This window comes from Cervus canadensis, chromosome 2 (assembly GCF_019320065.1).
Source record: "Cervus canadensis isolate Bull #8, Minnesota chromosome 2, ASM1932006v1, whole genome shotgun sequence".
Taxonomy (NCBI): Eukaryota; Metazoa; Chordata; class Mammalia; order Artiodactyla; family Cervidae; genus Cervus; species Cervus canadensis.
The window spans coordinates 41,123,269-41,147,799 of NC_057387.1; the positions used below are offsets into that span (position 1 = coordinate 41,123,269).

Sequence of the window (24,531 nt, forward strand, 5' to 3'; positions counted from 1 at the left end):
CATGCAGAAGACAAACAGAATTTCCAAACTCAAAGAGTTTGAAACTGAAAATGCTGTATGATTTTAGGGATACTGACCTGCTTAAAGACACCAAAAATACTCGCCTGCAAGGATAAAAGCCTCTCTGGCCCACTTACAGGCACCCTCACAATAGCATTCTTGCCTATCAGGCTGTGAAAGGAAGGAACCGCAAACAGGATATTGCCCTGCCCCAACCACTCCTCCCTTCCTCCACAATTTCTGTAAGCAGAAGAAACGCTACCTGGGAGGTCTATTAAGAAGCCACAGAGGGGGACAGAACACTGGTAGCTGACATCCGCCTTATTACTATTTTAATAAGTATTTAAGGAAAACACCTTCTTGTTTTGAACCAACATTTTTCTTGATAATTTTACCTACATTTTAAATAACATTTGTTTAACCTATAATTTTTTAATGACAATTTAAAGTAGTTCTGAAACTGCAATTTATGGATGAATTATGAGTCAGAGATTAAGGAAATGAACATGCTTGGTCCAGAAAATAAAGACAAAAACAAATTCAGAGTTAGCTGGCCTGGTTTACAGTTTTCCAATGGTTTAAACACACACACACACTAACCATTTTTAAATACCCACTATGACAAGGTATATGACACTGAAGAGTTCACCTGATAACAAATTTAGTTAAAACTGGCTTAAATATGGTAATATACTTCAAGAGCCTAAACTAATGCTGATCTGTTTTTAAATAAAAGACTATTAATCACAGTTGTGGCAATCTAAAGATGAAAATCCACAAAAAGAAGCATTTATAACGCAGAAAGTTGTTTGTCACATTATAAAAAATTTTGAAAGGAATCTAAAATGTTAAAAATGGTATGTATTCTACAGGGAATATTATTTGGTCAGGTGCTGCTGCTGCTAAGTCTCTTCAGTCGTGTCCGACTCTGTGCGACCCCCTAGACGGCAGCCCACCAGGCTCCTCCGTCCCTGGGATTCTCCAGCAAGAACACTGGAGTGGGTTGCCATATCCTTCTCCAATGCATGCATGCATGCTCAGTCACTTCAGTCATGTCCGACTCTGTGCGACCTTATGGACAGCAGCCCACCAGGCTCCTCCGTCCACAGGATTCTCCAGGCAAGAATACTGGAGTACGTTGCCATTTCCTTCTCCATTTGGCCATGTAGGTAGCAAAAAAGGCAAAACACACGTTGTTGTTTGGTCGCTAAGTTGTGTCTGACTCTGTAACCCCATGCAGACCAAGTGAAAAACAGTTCACAAAACTACACTGCCATTATGCCTACGCTTAGAGAGCTGTAATTGCAAGAGAAGTTTCCTACTTTTCTTCTATAATGTAGTTATGCCAATTTTTAGATTGAATTCATTAAATTATCCTCTTTACAAAGAGATGTTTAGAATAATTTAATCATTCTCTATCTCCTCCTAACTGCCCCACCACCACCACCAAAGGCACCCTCCCTTCCATGCCATGCCCCCTGTCTGATACTCCCTTCCCTACTTGGCCCACTGGGGCTGGTCATCCTTAATCCCTCTCACATCTCTCCAGATTTGACCCTGGTCTGCCAACACCCAAACCAGAAGGCAGGGAGCTATTCACCTTAGTATCCTCAACTCCTAGAACAAGGTCTCATGTGTGACAAGGGCTGGAAAAACACTCTTTGAATGAATTTTTATTCAAATTTGACACTACACACTTTTCCCAACTTACTTATTGCTCATCTGTTCCCCTATTTTAAAGCTAGGCATTCCTTCTTTTTGTTTTTAATTATTTTTTTATTTCCCGGAGTTCACTACAATGCTTAGTAGAGCTCATAAGAGCTAAATAAATATTTACTGCACTAACAAATACCTGAACACAGATCTCAAAAGTGAGAAATTCATCTGGTTTGGGCAAATTCTTCCTTTAGAATACAAACAACTTTCTGGAGAGTTTTTATAGTAAACAGGTAATGAATTTTGTCAAAAGCTTTCTCTGCATCTATTGAGATGATCATATGGTTTTTATCTTTCAATCTGTTAATACGGTGTATCAAGTTGATTTCATATACTGAACAATCCTTGTATCCCTGGGATAAAGCCCACTTGATCATGAGGTATGACCTTTTTAATATGTTATTGGATTCTGTTTGCTAAAATTTTGTTGAGGATTTTTGCATCTACATTCATCAATGATACTGGCCTGTAATTTTCTTTTTTTGTGGCATCTTTGGTTTTGGTAACAGGGTGATGGTAGCCTTATAAAAGGAGTTTGGGAGTTTTCCTTCCTCTGCAATTTTCTGGAAGAATTTGAGCAGGACAGGTGTTAGCTCTTCTCTAAACTTTTGGTAGAATTCACCTATGAAGCCACCTGGCTCTGGGCTTTTGTTTGCTGGAAGATTTTTTTATTTCAGTTTCAACCTCAGTGCTTGTGATTGGTCTGTTTATCAGTTTTGAAAGGGTATACTTCATCCTAGGAAGCAAAAAAAAAACTCATACGCGGCAAAACAAAAAAACTCATATGCACAGCTTCACACCTTCCAGTGAATTATTCCAAGTAATCATCAGAGTAACAACCATATGAGTGTCACTGAGTTAAGGAAGGATCAAGTATGAAATAGATGGAAAGGAAGGAAGACAAGAAGACAAAAAGAGGCGAGCAGCCCTGGCTCTTCAGGGGAAGTAAGACAACGGCTCAGAAAACAATCTGGAAAGCAACACAGCTCTCCCACCTAGAGCACCAGCTGTTCCTAAGTGCTTACAATGCTGCAAGGCCAGGCACTGCCCTGACCCCTTCACGAGCATGACCTCCTCAGTCCTCACCACAACTATGCTGGGCGGGATGTTATTATCTCTGTTTTAAAGATGGAAAAAGCAGGAGTTTGGATGAGTTAAAGAACTTGGTCAAGACATACAAATAACAAGTGAATTCAAGGTCAAGCTGTGGCTCAGCTGAAGTCTTTGCTCTCAGCCTCTACACCAGAGGGAGAAGGGCTTCTTTGCAATTAGTAGTAGACTTAGAGGTATAATATAACTGCTAAGGCCTTAAGTATAGTCTACAGAGTGAAGAGCAGACACAGACATGGTTAGAAAGTCTACAAACCTTAGCTTTGTCATCCCTGATTCAGACATGACATCTGGGTCAGGCCAGTCCCAGTTAATCCATAATTAGACCCCTTACTAAGCAATGTGAAACCTTAACAAGCGTGTTAAGGAACATACAGTGTGGTTACCATCTTTGTTTAAGTATCCTCCACATATCTGAAAAAATTCTTAATTCTTTAACCCTGAATTATTTTCCAGTCCTTCAATCATCATGGCCTCTGCAAATTCCCCTTGACCTCTTTAGCACAGTTCTGTGAACTGAAAACAGTACAGAAATCAGTGAGGATTTGGTCTTTAAGCATGTGACAAGAAACCAGTTAATTCATGCTTGTAATTTTTTAAAAGCCATCTTTAAATTGTTAGTCACTCAGTCATGTCTGACTCTTTGCAACCCCATGCACTGTAGCCCACCAGGCTCCTCTGTCCATGGAATTCTCCAGGCAAGAATATTGGAGTGGGTAGCCATTCCCTTTTTCAGGGGAACTTCCCGACCCAGGGATGGAACCCTGGTCTCCTGCATTGCAGGCAGATTCTTTATTGTCTGAGCCACCTGGGAAGCCCTCTATGACCTGAAAACAGTATAAAAATCAGTGAGGATTTGGTCTTCAAGCATGTGGCAAGAACTTAACTAACTCATGCTTATAATTTTTCAAAAGCCATCTTCTTTAAATTCATCTTGAGAGTATTTTGGATGCTATAATGATCTAAGCTTGTTAACTCTGAAACTGCACTGCGTATTGTACTGGAAGGGAAAACCTCTTTTCAAAAGAGTTGATCTGTTCTTAAAATTTGAACCTTCCATCTCAAGGAGCACAATGGCTCAGCTTAAGGGGTAAAGAGATGCTTCATGAGTGGGGACTTCCCTGAAATGGATGTCTGTCATTTGGCAAGTGTCACTGTGATCTCCAGTGGCCACATCATTCCAACAACTCTGGCTTTCAGATCACCCACAGAGAAGGGTTTGTGGATTTCCTATTGAATGTGATGTTCTGTATTTTATCTCCTTTTTGATACTCATGACAATTCTAGGAGATAGAACATAAAAAGGTTCTCCCTCACTTACAGATGAGGAAATAGAAACACACAAAAAAGAAAGCTGCTGTGACATACTTAAAGTCATGGTTTAACAGAGAAACCACAAGCAAAGCTCTGACTCTACAGGTACATGATGTTTGCACAAGCTGTCATACTCAAAAGCAAGGTATGACAGTTGCACAACAATATGAATGGACCTAATACCACTGAACTATACACTTAAAAATGCTTAAGACTCATCAAAAAAAAAAAAAAAGATTTTTTGTAACTATATATGGCAACAGATGTTAACTGGATTTGTTGTGGTGATCATACTGTAATGCATACAAATATTGAGTCATTTTGTTGTACCTCTGAAACTAACATCATGTTATGTCAGTTATAACTCAATAAAAAAATAATTTAAAAAGAAACAAAGAAAAATGATTAAGATAGTAAATTGCATGACATGTGTATTTCACCATAATAAAAATAAATGAAAAAAAGTTTATCAAAAGAGAAAAAAAAGAAGTAAAGTAGTGATGTGACTTTGTATACAGACACTTCCCTTGGTCCATAACCTTTGCTTTGATCCTGCATTTTTAAAGACCATGGTTAGTTAGCTCAGTCATTAGTGCAAATATTTCTAGTAATGAGGAAGATACAACTTTAAGCTATATCCAATTAATCCAATTTGATCATTTTCAGTTTCTCTCTGAAGTTACCCAAAGGAAGTTATCTTCCTTCTTTCTTTCATATTTTATCATTTCATTATTCATTCATTCAGTAGATATTTATGGAGCACCTACCACCGACTGGGCACAGTTCTAAACTGATGCTCAGTGTTCAAGTACTGAAACAGTTTCATACCAGCGGCGAATAACCCAGCGCAGCCCCCTCCCACCCCCACTGCTAGCCACCTTGTCTCTGCCCTGGGACACCCTCCACCCTGGACTTCCCGATGATTCAGCACAGCAGGAAGGCTCCATTGTGGCCAGCTTCCAGTTCAACTAGTGAATGCCTGGGCCTAACTTCTGATTAAATATTTTATCACTTCCTAGACACAGCAATGAACAAAACTGACAAGGTCCCTACTCTATAGTCTAGGAAAGAGATAATAAACAAGTAAGTACACAAACAGACCTGATCATTTCAAGTAGTAGAGTGCAGTAAAAAATAAATAAATAAAACATCAAGGGCTAGAGGGTACTGGAGGTGGGGGAAGCAAGGTAAAACTCAAGAGAAAGTCTCTCTGAGGAGGTGATATAAGATCAGAAGGAAGAAGGGATGTATATGTCTGAGGTAAAAACATTCCAGAGAGAGAGAACAGAAATACCAAGCCTTGTGGTGGGAACAAGCTTGTGATGTCACGATTAAAAGGCATCTAGAGTAAGGAGACCACAGAGGCTAGATCAGGGAAGATCTTAATGGCTTTGGGTAAAGAGGCTGAATTTCATGCCAAGACCAGTGAGCAAACATTAGACAGATCTGAAAGAGGATAATGATCAAATTTATAGTTTTAGAACGTTACTCTGACAATTGTGTGGCCACCGAATTAAAGGAAAGCGAGGGTGTGAAAAGGAGATAATGGATGAAGCTGTGGTGGTCACCCAGGTGCACGGTGACAGTGGCTTGGACGAGGTGATAGCCATGGAGATGGAAAGAAGCATTCCGACTCGGTACATGCTTCAGAGTTAGAAATTACTGATGAGTACAATGTGGGGGACACGAGAATCAAAATGACTACCGTCCTTTGATTTAGTAAGCTGCTGATGGTAGCTCATTTACTAAAAAAGTCAATGAGTAGGGGAATATAGATTTGTGGAGAGGAGGAGTAAAAATGTCTGCCAAGATTAGAGAGGCAGATGAAGAGAACGGCCTTGTGGACATAAGACGAAGAAGAGGATGGGGCGAATTGAGAGAAAGGTTGACATATATATATACACCATCAAGTGTAAAACAGATATCTAATGGGCAGTAACCGTATAGCACAGGGCACTTAGCCTGGCACTCTGTGACAACCAGAGGGGTGAGGGTTGGTGGGGGAGAGAGGCTCAAGACAGAGGGACATATGTACACTTACAGGTGACTCATGGTTCTGTGCAACAGAAACCAACACCACAATGGAAAGCAATTATCTCCCAATTAAAAATAAATTTTTAAAAACTGTGCCACAATAAATGTGAGATACCATTTAGATATATGATATGGGGCTATCCAACAGGGAGTTAGATATCTCATGTTGACAATAATCCTGTGAGACAGACCAGAAAACCCTGGTACTAACCAAATTTTACTAATGAGAAAACTAGGGCTCAGAGAAAAAGTCTTATCTTAGTACAAAATATTTTTAGTAGTCAATGTCCCTTGATAGAAAAATGATAACACCATTTCAAAAAGGGAGACACCTTCACTGCTGGGGACTCTGAAAAAAACACAGGTACATAGTTCATGCCATTTGACTACACAGCCGTTCCAAAGTCAAAGTCTTTTATGTCCAAGAAGATTCCCCCGGGAGATTATGACTTATCCCAATAGCAATAATGTAATATATGTGAAACTTAGCTGAGATGTATAATGCCATTACTGTCTTCTTAAAATATCTGAATCAACAATTAAATGCACACATACAATACAAAGTTAAAGCATAAAATTCTCTTTCAGGAAAGATTGCAACTCCTGGTTTTCATTTTTATTAAGTGTTGTGTCCAAAAGCTTCCTGGGGAACACATTTCTAAAATTAGAAAAGAAAATCAATTGGGAAATGACTAATACATGAAAAATTACCCTGCTTCTCAGGACTGTAACAGCTGTAAGACTAGCTCAAGCTGCCCTCAGCACTTCCCCAGACTGCTTTCCTCTCCTTTGATTGCTTTCAAGTGGTGGACACTTCTGCATTAGAAGATATATTTTACCCCCAAGCTCAACACATCTGTTAGAACTAAACTTTCGTTCAAAATCCCAAAGGTACCATGCTGAACTTAAGGATGTCACTAAAAACAGGAAGGACAGGCACTAAGGAAGAAAAAAGAAAAAGAAGAGAGGAGGGGGGGAAGAGGGGGAAGGAAAGGACGGAGCAGCAGACGGCCTCTTCCTGACAATTACTTGTGATAAAGGCCTCATGAATAACATGTTCAAAGGTAGGACAAAACCCCTCAGTAAGACACGATGTTTACATGGCTTGAATCCAGAGGTTATTACAGACTCTCCATATTCTAAATACACAGTGTCAATTATCAGTTTCAAATAAATAGCAATCATCAAAGGTAAAGTGAAAAATAAGCATGCCTGCTTAATTCAGCTTACCAGCACTTCACTGAACCTTCATGCCAACTGCCAGCTTTTCATGCATGCTCTCCAAATAAAAGCAAGAGCCTGGCTGGCGCTACAAATAATACCAGTGTCCTCAGAATTGGGAGGAAACTTAGAGGTCATTATATCCAACCCTCCCTTTTAACAGATAAGCAAACTAAGTAAAGCTAAGAAGGATAAAGTGGTTTACCCATCATCCCAGAGCCTCTTTAGGATGAAAAGCAGTGTTTCGGATTCTTAGTCATGATTCCAAGTACTAGAGCATGCTGTCTATGGAGCAAGGAAGAAAGGTACCACTAGGGATGACCCAAGGCTTTCTGGTAGCCACATCCTGATGAGAAACGGTGGGCAGAGCTGGGCACCTCCATTTGGAAACAAGGCCCCAGACCACAGGCTGCCTGTCAGCCTGCCACTATTTTCATCCCACACCCTGCAACAGCTGACAGTCTCTGCAACAGCACAGCTGGAATTTTCCCCCAGAGCTTTTGGTTTGATGTGGCAGAGTTTGATGTCGGGTAGCTGGTGCCTCCTTCCATCAAGGTCTTCAGAAGGAGGCCCTTAAAAGGTCACATAGCAGTGAGCTTCCAGGCTTTAGAGACACAGACTCTCCCAAAGGATGAGAAGGAAAAGGACACCTCTCTCCCCTCCCTGCCCAATCCTAGTATGTATAGAAAATTCTAGAAGTGTTCATGCCAAAATTGTGTAGCACATTCATGTGGAAATCACATTTACATTTCAGTGTTTACAGAGGACAAAATTTCTAATCAAGATTAATTTTGAAAAGCCATGTCTAGTTATTAGGGAAGCTATAGTACATGAAGGATTTATATTCAGCTTGCTCACTGTAAACACTTGTATAGCTGAATAAAGGGATTGACAATAAAAATAATAATCCTCCCCCATGCAATCAAAGATTTCCTCTTATTCCCAAGAGGAAACCCTTAACAGTCTTTAATAATCTTCTACTATGTATTTTTTCCTGTAAATATCCTTTCTTTTTATAAAATACCTATACAACTGTGGGATACAAACTATATGTTGTAGTCCCAAGATTCTCTCATTAGCTACTAGAAAATAAGACCCAAGAGTAAATGGTTCATCAATATCAGTCCATACTTTCCATTCCAGATCAATTTGAAAGTTGCTAATAGTCTTCACCATCTCCCAAATCCACTGAAAAAGTGTCCTGGATTTTATTTGACAGTGTTAACATTCCAGTGGCCTGATTATAGAAAATAATCATGAAAAAAGTACTTACAGCATAAGCACCTATCAAAAATGCGGCATTTGCTCTTTTCCGTTGGTCAAAACAGGTGTAGTGCACTATTCTCTTTCTTGATAAACTGTATGACTAGAAAGAGGGAATAAAAAAAGTTAGTGTGACCACAGAAACAATGTACAAAGATGCGTCACATCTTAATGTACAGAGATGTGTCACAATCAGTGACATTTAACAATTTTTTAATTTCTGTGGCATCGGTATATAAGTATTACAGGATGAAAGGTTACCAGCTCAGACATTTTATAGCTCAATCATCATATAAGAACTGACACTATATCAAATATGTTTCTCTCCAAGAAAGGAGACTAATACAGTAGGAAATAATTAAATTATTGCCATCTTTATTAGCCAGAATCATTTTGAAGATTTACACTTGATCTTGCATGTAAAATTTATTCATCATCTTTCATTCCCTAACATAGCACACTCACTCCCAGAAAAGTTATCTTTACTTTTCACATTATGCCATTTATTTTTAAATGTGCCAACCAATCTATTTTCCTCTCTAAAAAATTTTAAATGCCTATATTAACTAGAGTGCCAATATTAATATTTTCTTTTTCTAACATTCTATAAAAATCCCCATTTAATTACCTGAAAATAAATGGTTAATGGAAAAAGATGAACCATCAAAAGGATTATGTCAGCAAACATCTTAACACAATAGTCATACATTAAATTTATGGATTCAAACGAACAGTTATTAAGCACCCACTGCTCTTTGCCAGGCAATATGCTGCATGCTCAAAACAAATCCAAAATAAGCAACACAGTATTTTGTATACATGCTAAACATGAAAAGAAGGTAAAAATGAAAAGATTCATTAAAATAAAATCAAACTATTAATAAACTCAAACATAAAACAATGAAAACATGAAACAGCTGGATTTCCTCATATTTCAAAACAGTTATTTAGTTTTCCTCATATTTCAAAACAGACAAATGGTTCTCAAAATCAGACACATAAATGCATTTTAAAATTTATCTATAAATTCATTGCTACTGCCAAAGCAGCTTTTTATACTTTACACAGACTACAACCCACAGAATATCTGCTTTGAAAGCCCCTTTAAACATGTAGATAACGAGGCTTCTGAGCCATCAGGGAAGCCCCTGGTGGCTCAGAAGGTAAAGCATCTGCCTCCAATGCAGAAGACCCAGGTTCAATCCCTGGGTCGGGAAGATCCCCTGGAGAAGGAAATGGCAACCCACTCCAGGACTCTTGCCTGGAAAATCTCCTGGACGGAGGAGCCTGGTAGGCTACAGTCCATGGAGTCACAAAGAGTCAGAAATGATGGAGTGACTTCACTTTCTTTATTTTCTTTCTTCTTAAAAATATAAGAACTCAACTATATACCTTTCTTTACCCTGCTGTTTTCTATAAGGAAAAGAAACTCTTTCAAAACTCTGATGTCAATTCTAAGGTGAAACTGCAACATTCTGGTTTTAACATGTAACCAAAGAAAACATAGTTTCATGGTTGTGAGCCTGGAAACCCTCACCACCCCAACTCAGGCATGTCTTTGATAACCAAGACTCATATTCTGAAAATAGCATTGCTCTTTGAAATTAAACTTTGAAAAATAAGTGTCTGCCTCTAAGACAGTCTCTTGGTACCAAAGTCCTTATTTCCAGACAAGCTTACTAAAATACCCCTATGAAATAAAGTTTGAGTTCATTTTAAAAATAAGAGTACATTTTATTCAATTCCTTTCAGTCGAGTTAATGCACACAAGTTATCTAAAGACTTCAAGGTCACCATCAATGGTCCTGACACCTGCCTACTTGCTTCCTCCACTGGAACTATATTATCTACTTGACATTTCTTGTTTGTGTCTTTGTTTTTGCCAGTGATTTATCTCCATCAACAAGTTATGTTTTATTTATTGAAAGGAGAATCAAGGCTCGTAAGACCTAAGCTTCTTCTATGGTCTCTAAATCCCAAGCCACCTAAAGACTGCCTTCCAGAGCCCAGGCCTCCATTAACATGAGTCAGATGGAACACCAGGACTCGGCTCTTCTGGCTCCCAATCTCTCACTATTTTTATTTCCTGACTCTCTAACACACCTGTGAGGAAGTTTAAATTACCTGTCTGGAGGCTCTTTTCTACTAGGAGTTTAGGTTTCATGACAAACTACTTAAGTTATCACTAAGTAATGTGGAATTACATTTATTTTACAAATCTACTTGCCAACAGTGACAAACTCATATTGCTGTACTTTTATCGCCAATGGTCTTTACTGTTGGCTTGTTTTTGAATTTTCTGTATTTGTTTGCTTTTCTCTCTAATTCTAAAGTATACAGAGTGCAGAGCACCACCCTGCAATGGGAACCATGAAACTGAGGACAGAATTCTGAAGGAAATTTTCTTTTCACTCTACATATAATTTTTAAGTAAATATAATACAAATTAAAATTTTAAGGATTTTATAATTTACCTTAAAAGCTTTAAGAAATTACATCAGATAAGGAATAGTCTTTATAAAATCTAACTAGAAATTTAAACTATTTTAAAATGCCTCCTATTGGAAGCTGCCTATGAGCTGGAAATATAATGACTTTTTAAAACATCTGTCATCATACCTATTCACAAAACTTTCTTCTCATGTGATGAGAACATTCAGGACTTACTCTCTTAGCAACTTTCACATATACAATAGAGTATTATTAACTGTAGTCACCATACTGTATATTACAATAACTAACTTTTTTAAATGAGAGTTTTCTATCTGATTTTCAGGGACATTTTTAAAACTCCTAGTATTTATTCTGCTTAGTGATTTTGGAATTCTAGTGTTTTTCTCAGTTAACTCTCAAAAGCACTACAGTCAAGAACCGATCTGTTCAGTGAAGCTTGGCCAGTATCTCAGGTCATGCAGAGTTGAGTTCTCACTCAGAGAATCAAAACTAATTCAAAGTGAAGGACAACCGAGAAAAATCTTAGACATTACAAGCCTTGTCCTAATTTCCCTCCTTGTCACAGCCAGGCCTTCCTCTTATGGGTCAGCCTGCCCCAGTCTTGCAGCAGCAATGCTGTTCAACAGAGGAGATAGTCTGGTACTCACATGAATTTTTCAGGGATAACAAAACATTCTGCCAATTGTTTAGCTGGTGCTTTACATGAGTTGGTTGATATACACAAACCCTTTAATGTTTCCTCCTTCCAAATATTAAACATGTCCTTTTTCTTAAAACACACACACACAAAAACTACCTATTATATATCAAACTGCTCTAGAAGGAACAATACCATCCATTGGAGACGCTGATGACTAAAGTGCCTTTAGAGGAACATGTGGCTCATCCTTTGAGAACTTTCATGGTAGGACTTTACCACACAAGAGAAGAAAGGTACAGTGTGCAGACAATAATAGGACTCTGTTTTATAAATGAGCCCCGTAGGTATTCTCTCAAGTTCTGCCCTAATATCAAGAGAACCTCCTGCCTCCAAAGTGGACAGTTGCCTCTTCCTTACCTGGCTAGTCTCTTCTAGAGTCCAGTGTGCTGGCCAAACCCCTCATGGACATTACTTGCTAAATCATACCATCACCTCTGGCTTTCAGTGAGTTCCTTGCTCTATTACAGATTCTTCCTGCTTTACATGAAGAGCTTTGAGATTATAAAAACACTGTGTACAACAGCAAAGTAAAGTTATAAACCAGTAAAACAAATGAATATGGTCTTAAATATAAAGGGGAGGATGTCACAGAAGGAATCCTAAGACCTCTGGACTGTTGGTCTGCTGTGCAACAGGACTGCACATGACTCATTGCAAATTATAAGGTGCAGCCACTATTTATACTATATGGTAGATTTCCATCTAGAAACTGGAATACATAGCCTTCTGAATCTTCTTACCTAAGTGGACTCTCCTCTATAATAACAGCAACAACCACCTAATATTTACTGATCACTTGCTATATTCCATCATTTCTCAAAGCAGGAAGACAGGGCAGGAGGTGGTCCAGTTTGACCAGACACAGAGCAAATTCCAAACCAGAGGTCTTGGGCAAGGCTACAATGTAACAGGCAAGCAGTGTATCTCTTTTACCAAGAGAACATAAGCCTGTAGCCATAGAGGACCTGGCTTACCACACGACCCAGAGCTCCAAGGTCAAATCACAGAGAGCTGAACGTTCTCTGCAAGTGTGGCGGACTGGAGAAATTCAGAACTCTCTGAGCTTGATAACATGTATAAACCTTAATTCTCAATCATAAGGCCATAACAAGTTTCATGGTTCAAAACTTAAATAATTCTCAGATTGAACTGGTCAATAATTTTAAAACTTTTCAGAAATAAAAAAACAAGCTAAATTTCAATCTAAATTATATTTTATCACTATATTATCATGCTGTATTTCATTCTCTTAACAGACTGGTTCAGAGTCACCTGGAGGGCTTAATAAAACACAGATTGCTGGACCCCACCCTGAGTTTCTGATTTAGCAGGGAAGGGCCCAAGAAGTTGCATTTCTAACAAGTTCCTCAGTAATGATACTGAGGCTGCTGGTCCAGGGACCACAGACTGAACTCCACTATACTAACACATTCCTAAATCTTGAAAAAAAGCTGCATGAAAATGTGTGAATAGGCCCTACACCTGGAAATGTACTATATGGACCCTAACATATTGTCCATCTGGTCAAGTAGCTCCAAAAGACATTTCAATTCTTTTAGGAACTCCAAATCATGCCATATGATTTTTTAAAGCATGTTATAAAAAACACAATTCCCCAGATTCTCAGAAAAATTTATTACAATTTATAAATTATTACATTCCAGCTAATAACACCTAAGGAAAAAGTTCCTTTAATGATTCAGTAACCAAGCTGCTTTAAATGGTATAATTCCAGAGGTTCCAAATTCAGATGCTCTGAGAGGCCAAGAATTTGAAGTGGGTCAGTTGGCAAACTAGAAAAGTATGCCCAAAGCAGACCTAGCTCTCATGCAAGAGTCTGGGCCCATAATCAGACACTACAATATTTAAAAGAAGCCAGAAATTCATAGGTTAATGAAAATTTTCATAAATTGCAATGTTGATCATGAATTCAAAATTTTTAAACAGCATTCATGCTCCCTCCGCAAAAAGTGTCTGTGGACTGAAAGCAGCCCACAGGTAATCAGTTTGCTGAATCTAGGTACTGGGATACTGCAGTTGAAGAAAGTTCTAACGGTTCTCTCAGCACAAACTGAATAGGTGATGTGTGTCAAGCAGAGCACTGAGCAACCTGGTAACAAGGGGAGCAGGACCCCAGTCTCCAGTCTCTTAAGGCTCACAGTCTAATAAATATTTGATGCTAAATGAGGGGAAAATATTGGCCAAGGCTTATGACAAACAGAAGAGAATAACTACCTAGGGATGCATTCATAGCACAGGAAGGACCAATGGAATGATCTTAATTACAGATCCAATAACTGTTTCATTTAACAACGTAAAAAAATAATAGCTAAAAGATGGGCTTCAGTATTGAACATCCATCAATTAACCTAAGCAAAGCTATGGAAATTTCCAGACCTGTACTGTTTCCCTGAGTGACAGTTAAAGTTCTACTACTCTTATGTACATCATAAGAGTATGTAATACAGCAGATAAATGTTTGATGGTACTTGTAAACCAAAGTACAATGACTGCAATCATAGAAAAACACAAATGGAAATGAGGATACTGACCCCAGGCAGACATTTTCTATCTCAGAAAGGAAAGCTATGTGAAAGGTTGCATTCTAATGAGATCACTGTGAAAAAAACAAGCCATGGCAACTCAGAGACAGAGAAAATGATGACATGTTACACAGATCACAAAACCACCAGGCTATCCTTGGATTATGATGACAGACACAAATCATGCACTTCTTCAGTTCAGGTCAGGAGACGACAAACTACACAACCATTCAAAATCAAAGGTGATACAATTAAGCTCAAAGCCAAAACACACAAAAACAAGAGAGTTAATGGCCAATTTAACGACACAGATGTTCAGGGCGCAGCCATTTGGTCAAGTTGCTTGCCATGCTTAAAAGTAAAATCTTCAAGTCGTGTGGTTAGAACATGGTGTTTCATGAAGCTGTGTGAATCAGCCTGGTTGAGGTAAAGAAGATATTCGTGCAGCCTGGATAATATGCCCTTTAGTGAAAAGCAGAGCCCATGCACTTCCCTAAACAAGCAAGCTCTGCCAGTGATGGTGGTCAAATAAGTAGATTACAGCACAGGGACCATGGTGACCAAGGCATCATTCTCTTACAGGTGACTAGTCTAGCCCAGTAATGGCCGCAGCAATCAGCGTCTCCATAGCAATCAGTGGTCATCCCATTGCAAAAGCGATAAAATGAACAGGTCTTCCTGTGAGCAGCCATGACCTCTACATGTTTTACCTCCAACTTTCCCAGGAAAGGGATATTCTTGAAAATTTTCTTTGGCTGTGCAAAACAAAATATGGTTTACGTTTTTATTCAGAGCTAAAATAAAGCAGGTTGAATAGTTTCTTTTAAAAGAAAACAGTGTCCCTTTATGGTCCATTTTGTTTCAAACCCAATACATTTCATTCAATTAAATGGCACCTTGATTAAAGCAGAAGTCAAAATGTCAAGAAAAGTTGCTCATAAAGATTATTTGATCAGGCTGATAAAATAGGTGAAGGCATTTGGGGTTGCTCTATAAAAGGGGGTTTTCTTGCTTGAGGACTGTGAATGGGCATCAAGGCTCCAGGCCTTGCAAACTCTATGTATGATCACTCCCATGGGCATTAACACTGCTTCAGCACCCCTGATACCTCTTCAAAACTACATGAACTCTCTCTGGAATGTAGCTTGCTTTTCTTCCCCCAGAAGTCCAGGAACCTACAACAGAAGATAACCTCAAGAAGAAACCTTCCACATGTTTTTGTAGTTGTAATAAGAGGGTGGTCTGATCATTGTATCAAGAGTTCCCGGCAGTTGCCAGACCGGATTACTGCACTGATCCATTCAGCACCAAGGACATCGCTGAGCCCCACCATCTGCCGGTGCGGCCACTGTTCTAGCACAATCACCCACTGCACCATGCCCACTCCTCCTCCCTCTGCTCCTTTCACCCTGGAAGGGTCACGCAGGACATTCTGTACATTTCAAATTACATTTCTGGCAATATTCTGTTAAATCTTTTTAAAAATAAGTCCCCAAGATTACTGTGATTGTCTTGTTGATTCATAGAGCAGGTATTAAAAAAAAAAAAATCAGTGCCCTAGAAAATGTCCCCTTTTTTCAGCAATGCTCTTAGATTTTTTCCCCCCAGGCTGGGGTTTTATTTTTCTCTGACGAAAAGTGAAATCAACAGTTAAAACTGTATTTATTTTAGAACAAGCCATTTCAGCCATCTTATGTTTAAAAACTGTCAGATTATTAAATCAGTAATTGAAAGATTTTCTTAACTGGTTAACTATGAAAAAAGGTATTTTACTTTTCAAAATACCACTACTTTGTCTTGTATTAATAGAGTCTTCTCAGAAGCTCTTATGTTCCAGCCCAGTGTTCTTAGCATTGTGTTCACCAAAAATCTCTTTGAGAACCTATTAAAAAGTTATGAATCAGAAGAAAAATGTAAACACATACAAAATTTTATATATAATTTCAGAAGTTTACGGACTCTTTGAAATATCAGATTAACAATTCTTGGTCTAACCTATTAATCATTGAAGACATTTTAAATTAAATAATGTACACAGTTTTGCAAATTGTTCTCACTTCATTAAATCTTTTTTCTTTGACTGGTTCTCTTATGGTAACTCTTTAGCAGAAATAACAAACTACAACCTATTACTGTATAACTCTTAGTACTTACTCTTTTTTTAAAATACAGTTTAAAATAAGAAACAGCGTTTCTGCTGGTGATGGTGGTTTCTGGTTTTGGTTTTTCAATCTAAGCAGGCATTTGATGAATATTTCTCCATTTTAATTCACAAAATTAAAACAAAGGCCATTGGGAATAGAATGCATACTGACACACACACACACACACACAAAAACAGCAATAAATCACCTCAAATCATCAACTTGAAAAAAATCTTTTAACATATAAAAAATAAGAAATTTGGGTTTGAGATAAATAGAATGTACTGTAAAATATTACCTATCTACATAAGGTATCAGAGAAAGGGGAAAAAATCATGAGCGCTTTATTGTGAGAAATAAAAATTTCCAAAGTAGAAAATAAAATGCACCTAAAAGAGTTAGGAAATCACACAGAAGAAGAATTCTAAGAAGCTATTATTTGTTAAAATAGTGCCAATTACTCAGAGAAGTAAAGGACTTTGAGGACCATGTCAGTGCCATCAGACTGGGTATTTACGATGTCACTAGAGCAGTTTCAGTAGGGTAAGGTAGGCAAAGGTGTAATAGCAAATGATTGAGGAATCAGTACACGCTGAGGATGTAAAATGCTGAGGGCAGGTTACTGAAACTTCTTGAGGCAAGAGAAAAGAGGATGTCTAAGTCATGGGGTCATAATAAGATCAACAGGTTTCTTTGTGTTTAGCGTCCTTGTGCTGGACACTTGGAGACACAAAATTATAATGCATGCCTCTATCCTCTAGGAGCTCAAAGTCTAGTGAGAAAAAGAGATGCAATTAAAAAGTGCAAATTAGAACTGAAATGATAATTTCAGGTAAAATTAAAACTCATCAATAATAGAGATATGCACAGAGAATTATGGGAAAACAAGGCAGCACCTCCCACCTTGTCTCGTAGCACAAGGAGATGCTTACAAAACATGAAGGTGCCAGAACAAGGTCTTAAGGAATGAGGGGTTATCAGAGGGCAAGGGCACTTCACAGTCAGACTAGACGTCACATGCAACTGTGTGGAGCAGCAATATGATTGGGGTAAAGTACAAGGCTGGCAGAGGCCGGGGGACTGCAATCTTCAGTAAATCAGTAAATTGGTGCATGAAATCACCTGCCAGGAAGGCTGGGAGTTGTCAAGGTGAGAAAGTCAAAAGGCATGGAAGTAAGGTGCCAAAGGTCTCATCAAAATGAGTGATCACGGACTGCAGACAAGGACATCAGAAGGCAGCTGACAGGATAGGGAGTGAAAGGAACAGGGAGACAGAGGCCTGGAGATTACAAAAGGCTCAGAGAGACAACGTGGGAGGCACGTAACAAGGAGGGCACGTTCAACATCAGAAAGCCTAGAGTCTGGTTCCTGGGGGCAAAGCAGCCAGAGTGGCAGGAACAATCACTGGAGCCAAAAAGAGGCAGAGGAGGCATGAGGCCACAGTGGGACAGCAAGGAGAAGTGAGCCAGGGCTGGGCCGTGGGTGACCACAGGAAGGTGACAAACCAGAGGCTGCAGTCACCAGGAAGGGTGGAGCTGAGAGCACGAATGATGTGGCCCAGGGCCTGGGAACCTGGCCCTGACTCTACCTTGCATCCTTGAGCAAGTCACATGCCTCTCCGGGGCTTCCCTGTCTGCACTTATGAAACCAGAAGGCTGGACTCTGGTCATCTAGATTCCTAAATTATACCAGATAGCTTTCTCATATGGAAATGATAGCTGTGAAACTGAGAAGGTGTTCATAAACTTTGTTGAAGAATTGTCTTTATCGTAGTTTCTATCAGAGTTCACAAACGTTACCTGCCTTTTGTATAGGACTTCAAAATTCACAAAGCTTTCTTAAATCTGTTTTCTAACCTCTAGACATATATAATCCCAACCGTCTCTCTGAGAGCTCTATAATCCCTATTTTAGAGGAAACTGAGATTCCACAAGGCTGAAGTGACTGTAGCTTTGAATTGGTAAAGCAAATCTTTTTCTTCTAATAAACAGATTCTATCTGGTATGCTTTATTGAGATAACCCATGACTTAACATTTAAAATTCATTCCCTCAGCAAGCAACAAGGTGCCCATTAACTGCACTAAAGCTAAAAATGTCATTCATTCCAGGCATCCATCAGATTATCTGATCACCGAAATGAACCGAGAGGACTGTCCTGAACCTTATTTAATTTATATAATGTTGAAAGAAAGCTTTGTAAATGAAAGCAAATCAAAACAAGTCCTTTATACACTTACTCATACTGTTTAGTACAGAATATGATAGAAAAATCATCTTAATTCAATCCATCTACTTTTATGTAGTTGGGAGATGGTGAGAGACAGAGAAGCCTGGAGTGTTGCAGGCCATGGGGTCTCTAAGAGTCAGACACGACTCGGCGACTGACGACAACAACATATAGAACACTGAGTCAGACCAGAAGTTTTGTTTCCCTAATAATGACTCCTTTCTCTTCAGTCAGTCTACACAGAAGACTGGTTCCACTTTGTTGATTATAACACCCAGCTTATACCAACTACATGCTACTAATCAAGGAACTGAAGTCCCAGGTCTTCAAAAGGAAGAAAAGGATTTCAATTATTTATGAGTTATCTTACCCTTGTTAATTTATCTATTAAAAGTCCGTTAAATATTTTTATTAAATTCTTTGGGGGGTATTATTTGCTTCCTTGGTGATTATAAAAACTTTATTAAAAATAAAAAACCGAATGTCAAAAAATTTTTTTAACTTTATCTTTTAAACTACAGGGAGTAGCTTCTTTTCTGAAAAATGTTAAGTAGATTCAGTTAAAGAAATGTACATACTATGCATTTTCAAGTCAGACAATAAATTCAAAATCAATTCCCTACAAAGGTGATTACAACAGATCTTACATTATATGTTTGTTTACTTTAAAAATATCTCTTTAGCTTCATTCCATGTCCATTTATCATTCTGAGTTAAATGACAAAAATTTGTGAATTCATATTTTACAGGAAATACTCCATGACAGACTTGCTTTTCATGCTTAAATTGGATAAAAATCAATCAAATAAAAAAATTACCACTAAGCAGATAATATGTATAAGGCATTGTACTATGTCACACCAGTAACATTGTGCCCAGCAGAAAGATTAAACTGAGTGTTATAATTTAGTGGTTAACACTTAATCTGCTGTGTAGATTTCACCTTCCAAATTGAAACATTTTATTTAAGATCCTCATTTAGAAAGGTGAGAGAAAAAGATAAATATTTCCTTCTATGTGATGAAATGTTTACCAAAACTAGGAGTATAGATATCACTTTTCCTCGTATATGTTTAGAATTTTAGAGGGGGGAAAGCTACATGTAAAATAAAAACATACAGATGAACAGTGAATGTATGACCCAAATTCTTTCATAATAGGTAAAGTTCAGTCTCTGTTGCTGCTAGTTCATTATTCTCACTTGGCTATTAACGCTACAGAGACGGCACTCAAAAAACGCAAACATTTCAATCTTGATCAGACAGAAAAAGCCTATGCTCCAGAACTCCTGCTGTGCAATGATGAGCCAGCCCCCTTTTATCGCCTGGTAACAGCATCTAGGAGCAGACCTGAAGGTTTCAGAAAAATCATCCTAGGAGGGAACCTGATAGACTCATTAACAACAACGTAAAAGGATTTGTGCTTGCTTTCTTAGATCACTATTCCAATGGCTCAAGTTTCCATTGATCCTGAAAAATGAAAGAGGTTAACATGTCCTTTGTGGGGTAGTCAGGTAGATCAGTATCAACTTCTAGGTGAACTACTCACTGCAGTTTCCAAAGATCAAGATTACCTAACTAAATGGTACGTGCATAGCAATCCCACTGGTTAGATTTCACAGTTTAAAAGTTTAATATCAGAATATAAACACCAGCACAATACTCACTTTTAGTTTCTTGTTTAGTTTACAGCAGTATCTGTACACCATTGCCAAGTTCAGAGGTCCAAAATCTGCATAGAAACTGAGATTTTTTTAAGTAGTATTTAGTAAAAATATAATTTTCATTAACATCAATGTTCAGCTTTATTTTCATTATTTCATTAGTTTCAATTATTTTCAGGAATAAGGGTCAGTATATAACTGATTCAGAGAGACCCAAATAACTAGTGACTTCACCCTGCCAATACCCTCCAATTACTATGAAGTGAAGTGAAGTGAAGTCGCTCAGTCGTATCCGACTCTTTGGTGAAGTGAAGTCGCTCAGTCGTATCCGACTCTTTGGGACCTCATGGACTGTAGCCTACCAGGCTCCTCTGTCCATGGAATTTTCCAGGCAAGAGTACTGGAGTGGGTTACCATTTCCTACTCCAGGGGATCTTCCCGACCCAGGGATCAAACCTGGGTCTCCCACATTGCAGGCATACACTTTACCATTTGAGCCACCAGCAGTCTTATAACAGGTCACTATTTAGACTGCTTTGAGTTCCACCTCCTTTTATCTCCCTGCCAGGACATTAAGTAAAAAAATTAAAAAGCAGATACTGAAAGAACCAACATGAACAAAACATATATGTGGTCTGTACTTCCTGGTTTTATTTAAAAGCTCATGCACCCTACGTTCCAATTCCAACTGCTCCTCTCAAACCTTGCTTTCAATTCTCAGGTACCTTAAGTCCAGTCTTTTTTCAGTTTCATTCTCCATGAACTTACTCTATGCCATAACACCCTGGCTCAGCTCCCTCCCTCCACTCCTTTACATCCCCTCCAGGATAGAGTCACCAGTTTGCCGTTATAAATTAAATGATAACACCATGGAAAACAGACGGCTTTTAACCTGAGATCCAGCACCAGTCTTTCCCATCTTCAACTACCTGCTGGACTTTCCATCTTTGGGCCTTTTGTCACCTGGAACTCAACCCATCTTTCCTTCCAATCAGCCTTCCAGACTGAAAACATTTTCCATCTTCCAGTCTCTCAGACATGAAACCTCCTAATCACAATGGGGCAGGCAAGTAAATATTAATTTAATTCTTATATACCAAATAAGCTATTACTCTAAGTCATCCTTCCTCTTCTATTCCTACTTTGGCAATAAAAGTCCAGGTCTTTCTTCATCTCACATCTTTAGTACTTAAATTTTTTCTCTCTCTTGCCCAATCAACCTGTATTCCACACTAGAAATTAATTTTTAGAAAATCTCGCTTCTCACACATCCTCCCACTGTTCAAAAATATTTAATGGCTCTTTACTCCCTTCAGAATAATTCTTTGACTCAGAAATCACACTCCTGGCTTCCAGACCAATCTCTCCTAACAAGTCCCATACAGAATCTTCATTCCAAACATCCATTCTTCATTCCCAAATACTCCATGCACATTCCTAATCCAAGCTGCTGCTCACATTGGTCTCCTTGCCTGCAATGCTCTCCTTTTCTTTTTTAATACCTTCTAGCTTCCACAAAATTCAGTTCAAGTCCTAACTTCTCCACTCATCCTAAGGGAAAACTAGCCATCCTTCTGTCAAAGTTCCCAAAACTTATCATCTAAGCCATTCTTTTGGCCCACAACACATACTATGCAGGAGACCCCGGTTCTATTCCTGGGTCAGGAAGATCTGCTGGAGAAGGGATAGGCAACCCACTCCAGTATTCTTGGGCTTCCCTGATGGCTCAGCTGGTAAAGAAGCAGCCTGCCGTGTGGGAGACCTGGGTTCGATCCCTGGATTGGGAAGATTCCCTGGAGAAGGGAAAGGCTACCCACTCCAGTATTCAGGCCTGGAGAATTCCATGGACTGTATAGTCCCTGGGGTCACAATGAGTAGGAAATGACTGAGTGACTTTCACTTTCACTTTCTTTTCATACACTATCACATACTATGAATTATCTTTTTAAGTGTGGATTCTACCTGGCCAACTATAGTGCAAACATTTCACTCAGTGATAGTATCTCATGCCTAATATGCTTAGAAGAATGTACTGCTCATAATAAACTTTAACAAATGAGTCTGCTTCCCTGGTGGCTCAGATGGTAAAGAATCCGCCTGCAATTCGGGAGACCTGGGTTCAAACCTGGGTTGGGAAGACACCCTGGAGAAGGGAACAGCTACTCACTCCAGCATTCTTGCCTGGAGAATTACATGGACAGGCGAGCCTGGCAGGCTACAGCCCATGGGGTCACAAAGAGTCAGATACGACTGAACGACATTCACAGACAGAAATAAGTCCGCATTATGAATATTTTGCTCATTAATGCCCAAATTCAATTTAACCTAGGCCATAAGTTTACTAAATATCAACACGTTTCCCAAAAAAAGCATCCCCCAAAGAACCTTATTTAAGTTTTTTAAATAAAAACTAGGGTTTATTTAATTTTTTCTGTTACGCAAAATACACTATCATAAATATGTCATTACAAATCTGCCAACAGTCTCCTGCCTTACTTAAGCAAAGAGTACTAAACTTGTTTATTTTACCATGTCAGACAACTTGACAATATTTTGGTAACATGTAATTTATATTCAAAGTAACACGAAAATTAGGTGTCCCTCCACACAGGTTTCATGAGAGTTGAGTAGAGTTGCCAAAAAGGAAAGCTGCAACAATTTGAAATTTAAAATTCTTGATCTATTTCTAAAGCCCCCAGTGTGATATTGTGCTCTAAGTATAAACAAAATACCCATGAATCCAAAAGGAACTATACCTATAACATTTAATTACTGACCAGTTAAGCCCTGTAGACAAGAATTCACTTAAGAGAAGCAAAATGAAAGTGAAAGTGAAGTTGCTCAGTCGTGTCCGACTCTTTGTGACCCCGTGGACTGTAGCCTACCAGGCTCCTCCGTCCATGGGATTCTCCAGGCAAGAATACTGGAGTGGGTTGCCACTTCCTTCTCCAGGGGATCTTCCCGACCCAGAGATTGAACCCAGGTCTCCCGCATTGGAGGCAGACGCTTTAACCTCTGAGCCACCAGGGAAGCCAAGGACTGTGCAAATAAGCACCTATCAGCACTGCTTAAGGCAGCCTTGTTTCTATCACACAGATTTCCTTGTCCCTGGGTTACTGTAAGAAAAACTCTTAACTAACATATCTGATTCTTTTGCTAGTTGAACATAAATATTGAGATGTAGAATTTCAAGGTAAATCTAGAATTTTTAGTTAAGATTATTTCAGCTTTTTTAACTCGCTGTGAACAAAGTTTAGGAAAGCATAAAGAATTCAAGTCATCGAACTCTAATTTCATACTAACCATCACAAGCCAATTTCAATCCCAAACTCAAAGCTATTTCTAACATTACAGCCCGCTTAGCCATGAATACTTTTGGAAGGAACATGGTTAATGAACAAACTCACTTCACCAAACACCATGAAAATAAATTGGTATACTCCAATAACACAGGAAAAAGTAAATCAAATACAGACCTTATTCTTAAGTTGATCTGCACTCTCCAATATGGCAGCCACTAGCCACATGTGGCTATTTAAATTAATTGAAGTTAAATTAATAAATTAATAAATTTATTTCAGTAAATTAATTAATTAAAAATTCAGTTCCCCCATCTTATTAGCCCATTTCAAGAGTTCAAAAACCACATGTGGCTAGTGTCTACCAAGTTGTACAATACAGAAATGGAACATTTCCATCCCTGCAGAAAATGTTCTATGCTAAGAGATGACACTGATCAAGATTTTTTTAAAAAGAAACAAAAACAAAAATAACAAACAACTAGAGATATATATCTTCCCTGTAACTCAAACAGTAAAGAATCTGCTTGCAATGCAGGAAACCTGGGTTCGATCCCTGGGTTGGGAAGATGCCCTGGAAAAGGGAATGGCAGTCCACTCCAGTATCCTTGTCTGGAGAATCCCATGGACAGAGGAGCCTAGCGGCTACAGTCCGTGGGATCACAGAGTCGGACATGACTGAGTAACTAACACTACTAGAGATATAGAAATAAATAAATAATTTAAAATAACAAGAGGGGCTTCCCTGGTGGTCCAGTGGTTGAGAATCCGCCTGCCAATGCAGGGGACACGGAACCCTGCTCTGGAAAGATTCCAGTGGAGCAACGAAGCCCATGCACCAC

The 24,531-nt window shown here is 38.8% G+C and overlaps 1 protein-coding gene across 6 annotated transcripts in view; it reads right to left on the reverse strand.

Annotated features, from left to right (window-relative positions):
- The window catches only part of CDC14A (cell division cycle 14A), a 179,831-nt gene that overhangs the window by 136,348 nt on the left and 18,952 nt on the right, over positions 1-24,531 (reverse strand). For 3 of the 6 annotated variants that reach the window (XM_043460526.1, XM_043460522.1, XM_043460523.1), the window contains exons 3-5: positions 20,394-20,469; positions 15,066-15,110; positions 8,669-8,761 (exon numbers count right to left, since the gene is read on the reverse strand). In XM_043460526.1, coding sequence (XP_043316461.1) covers positions 8,669-8,761; positions 15,066-15,110; positions 20,394-20,469 — 214 coding nt within the window. The remainder of the gene's footprint in view (positions 1-8,668; positions 8,762-15,065; positions 15,111-20,393; positions 20,470-24,531) is intronic. The other 3 variants (XM_043460527.1, XM_043460524.1, XM_043460525.1) reach the window with 1 other exon arrangement.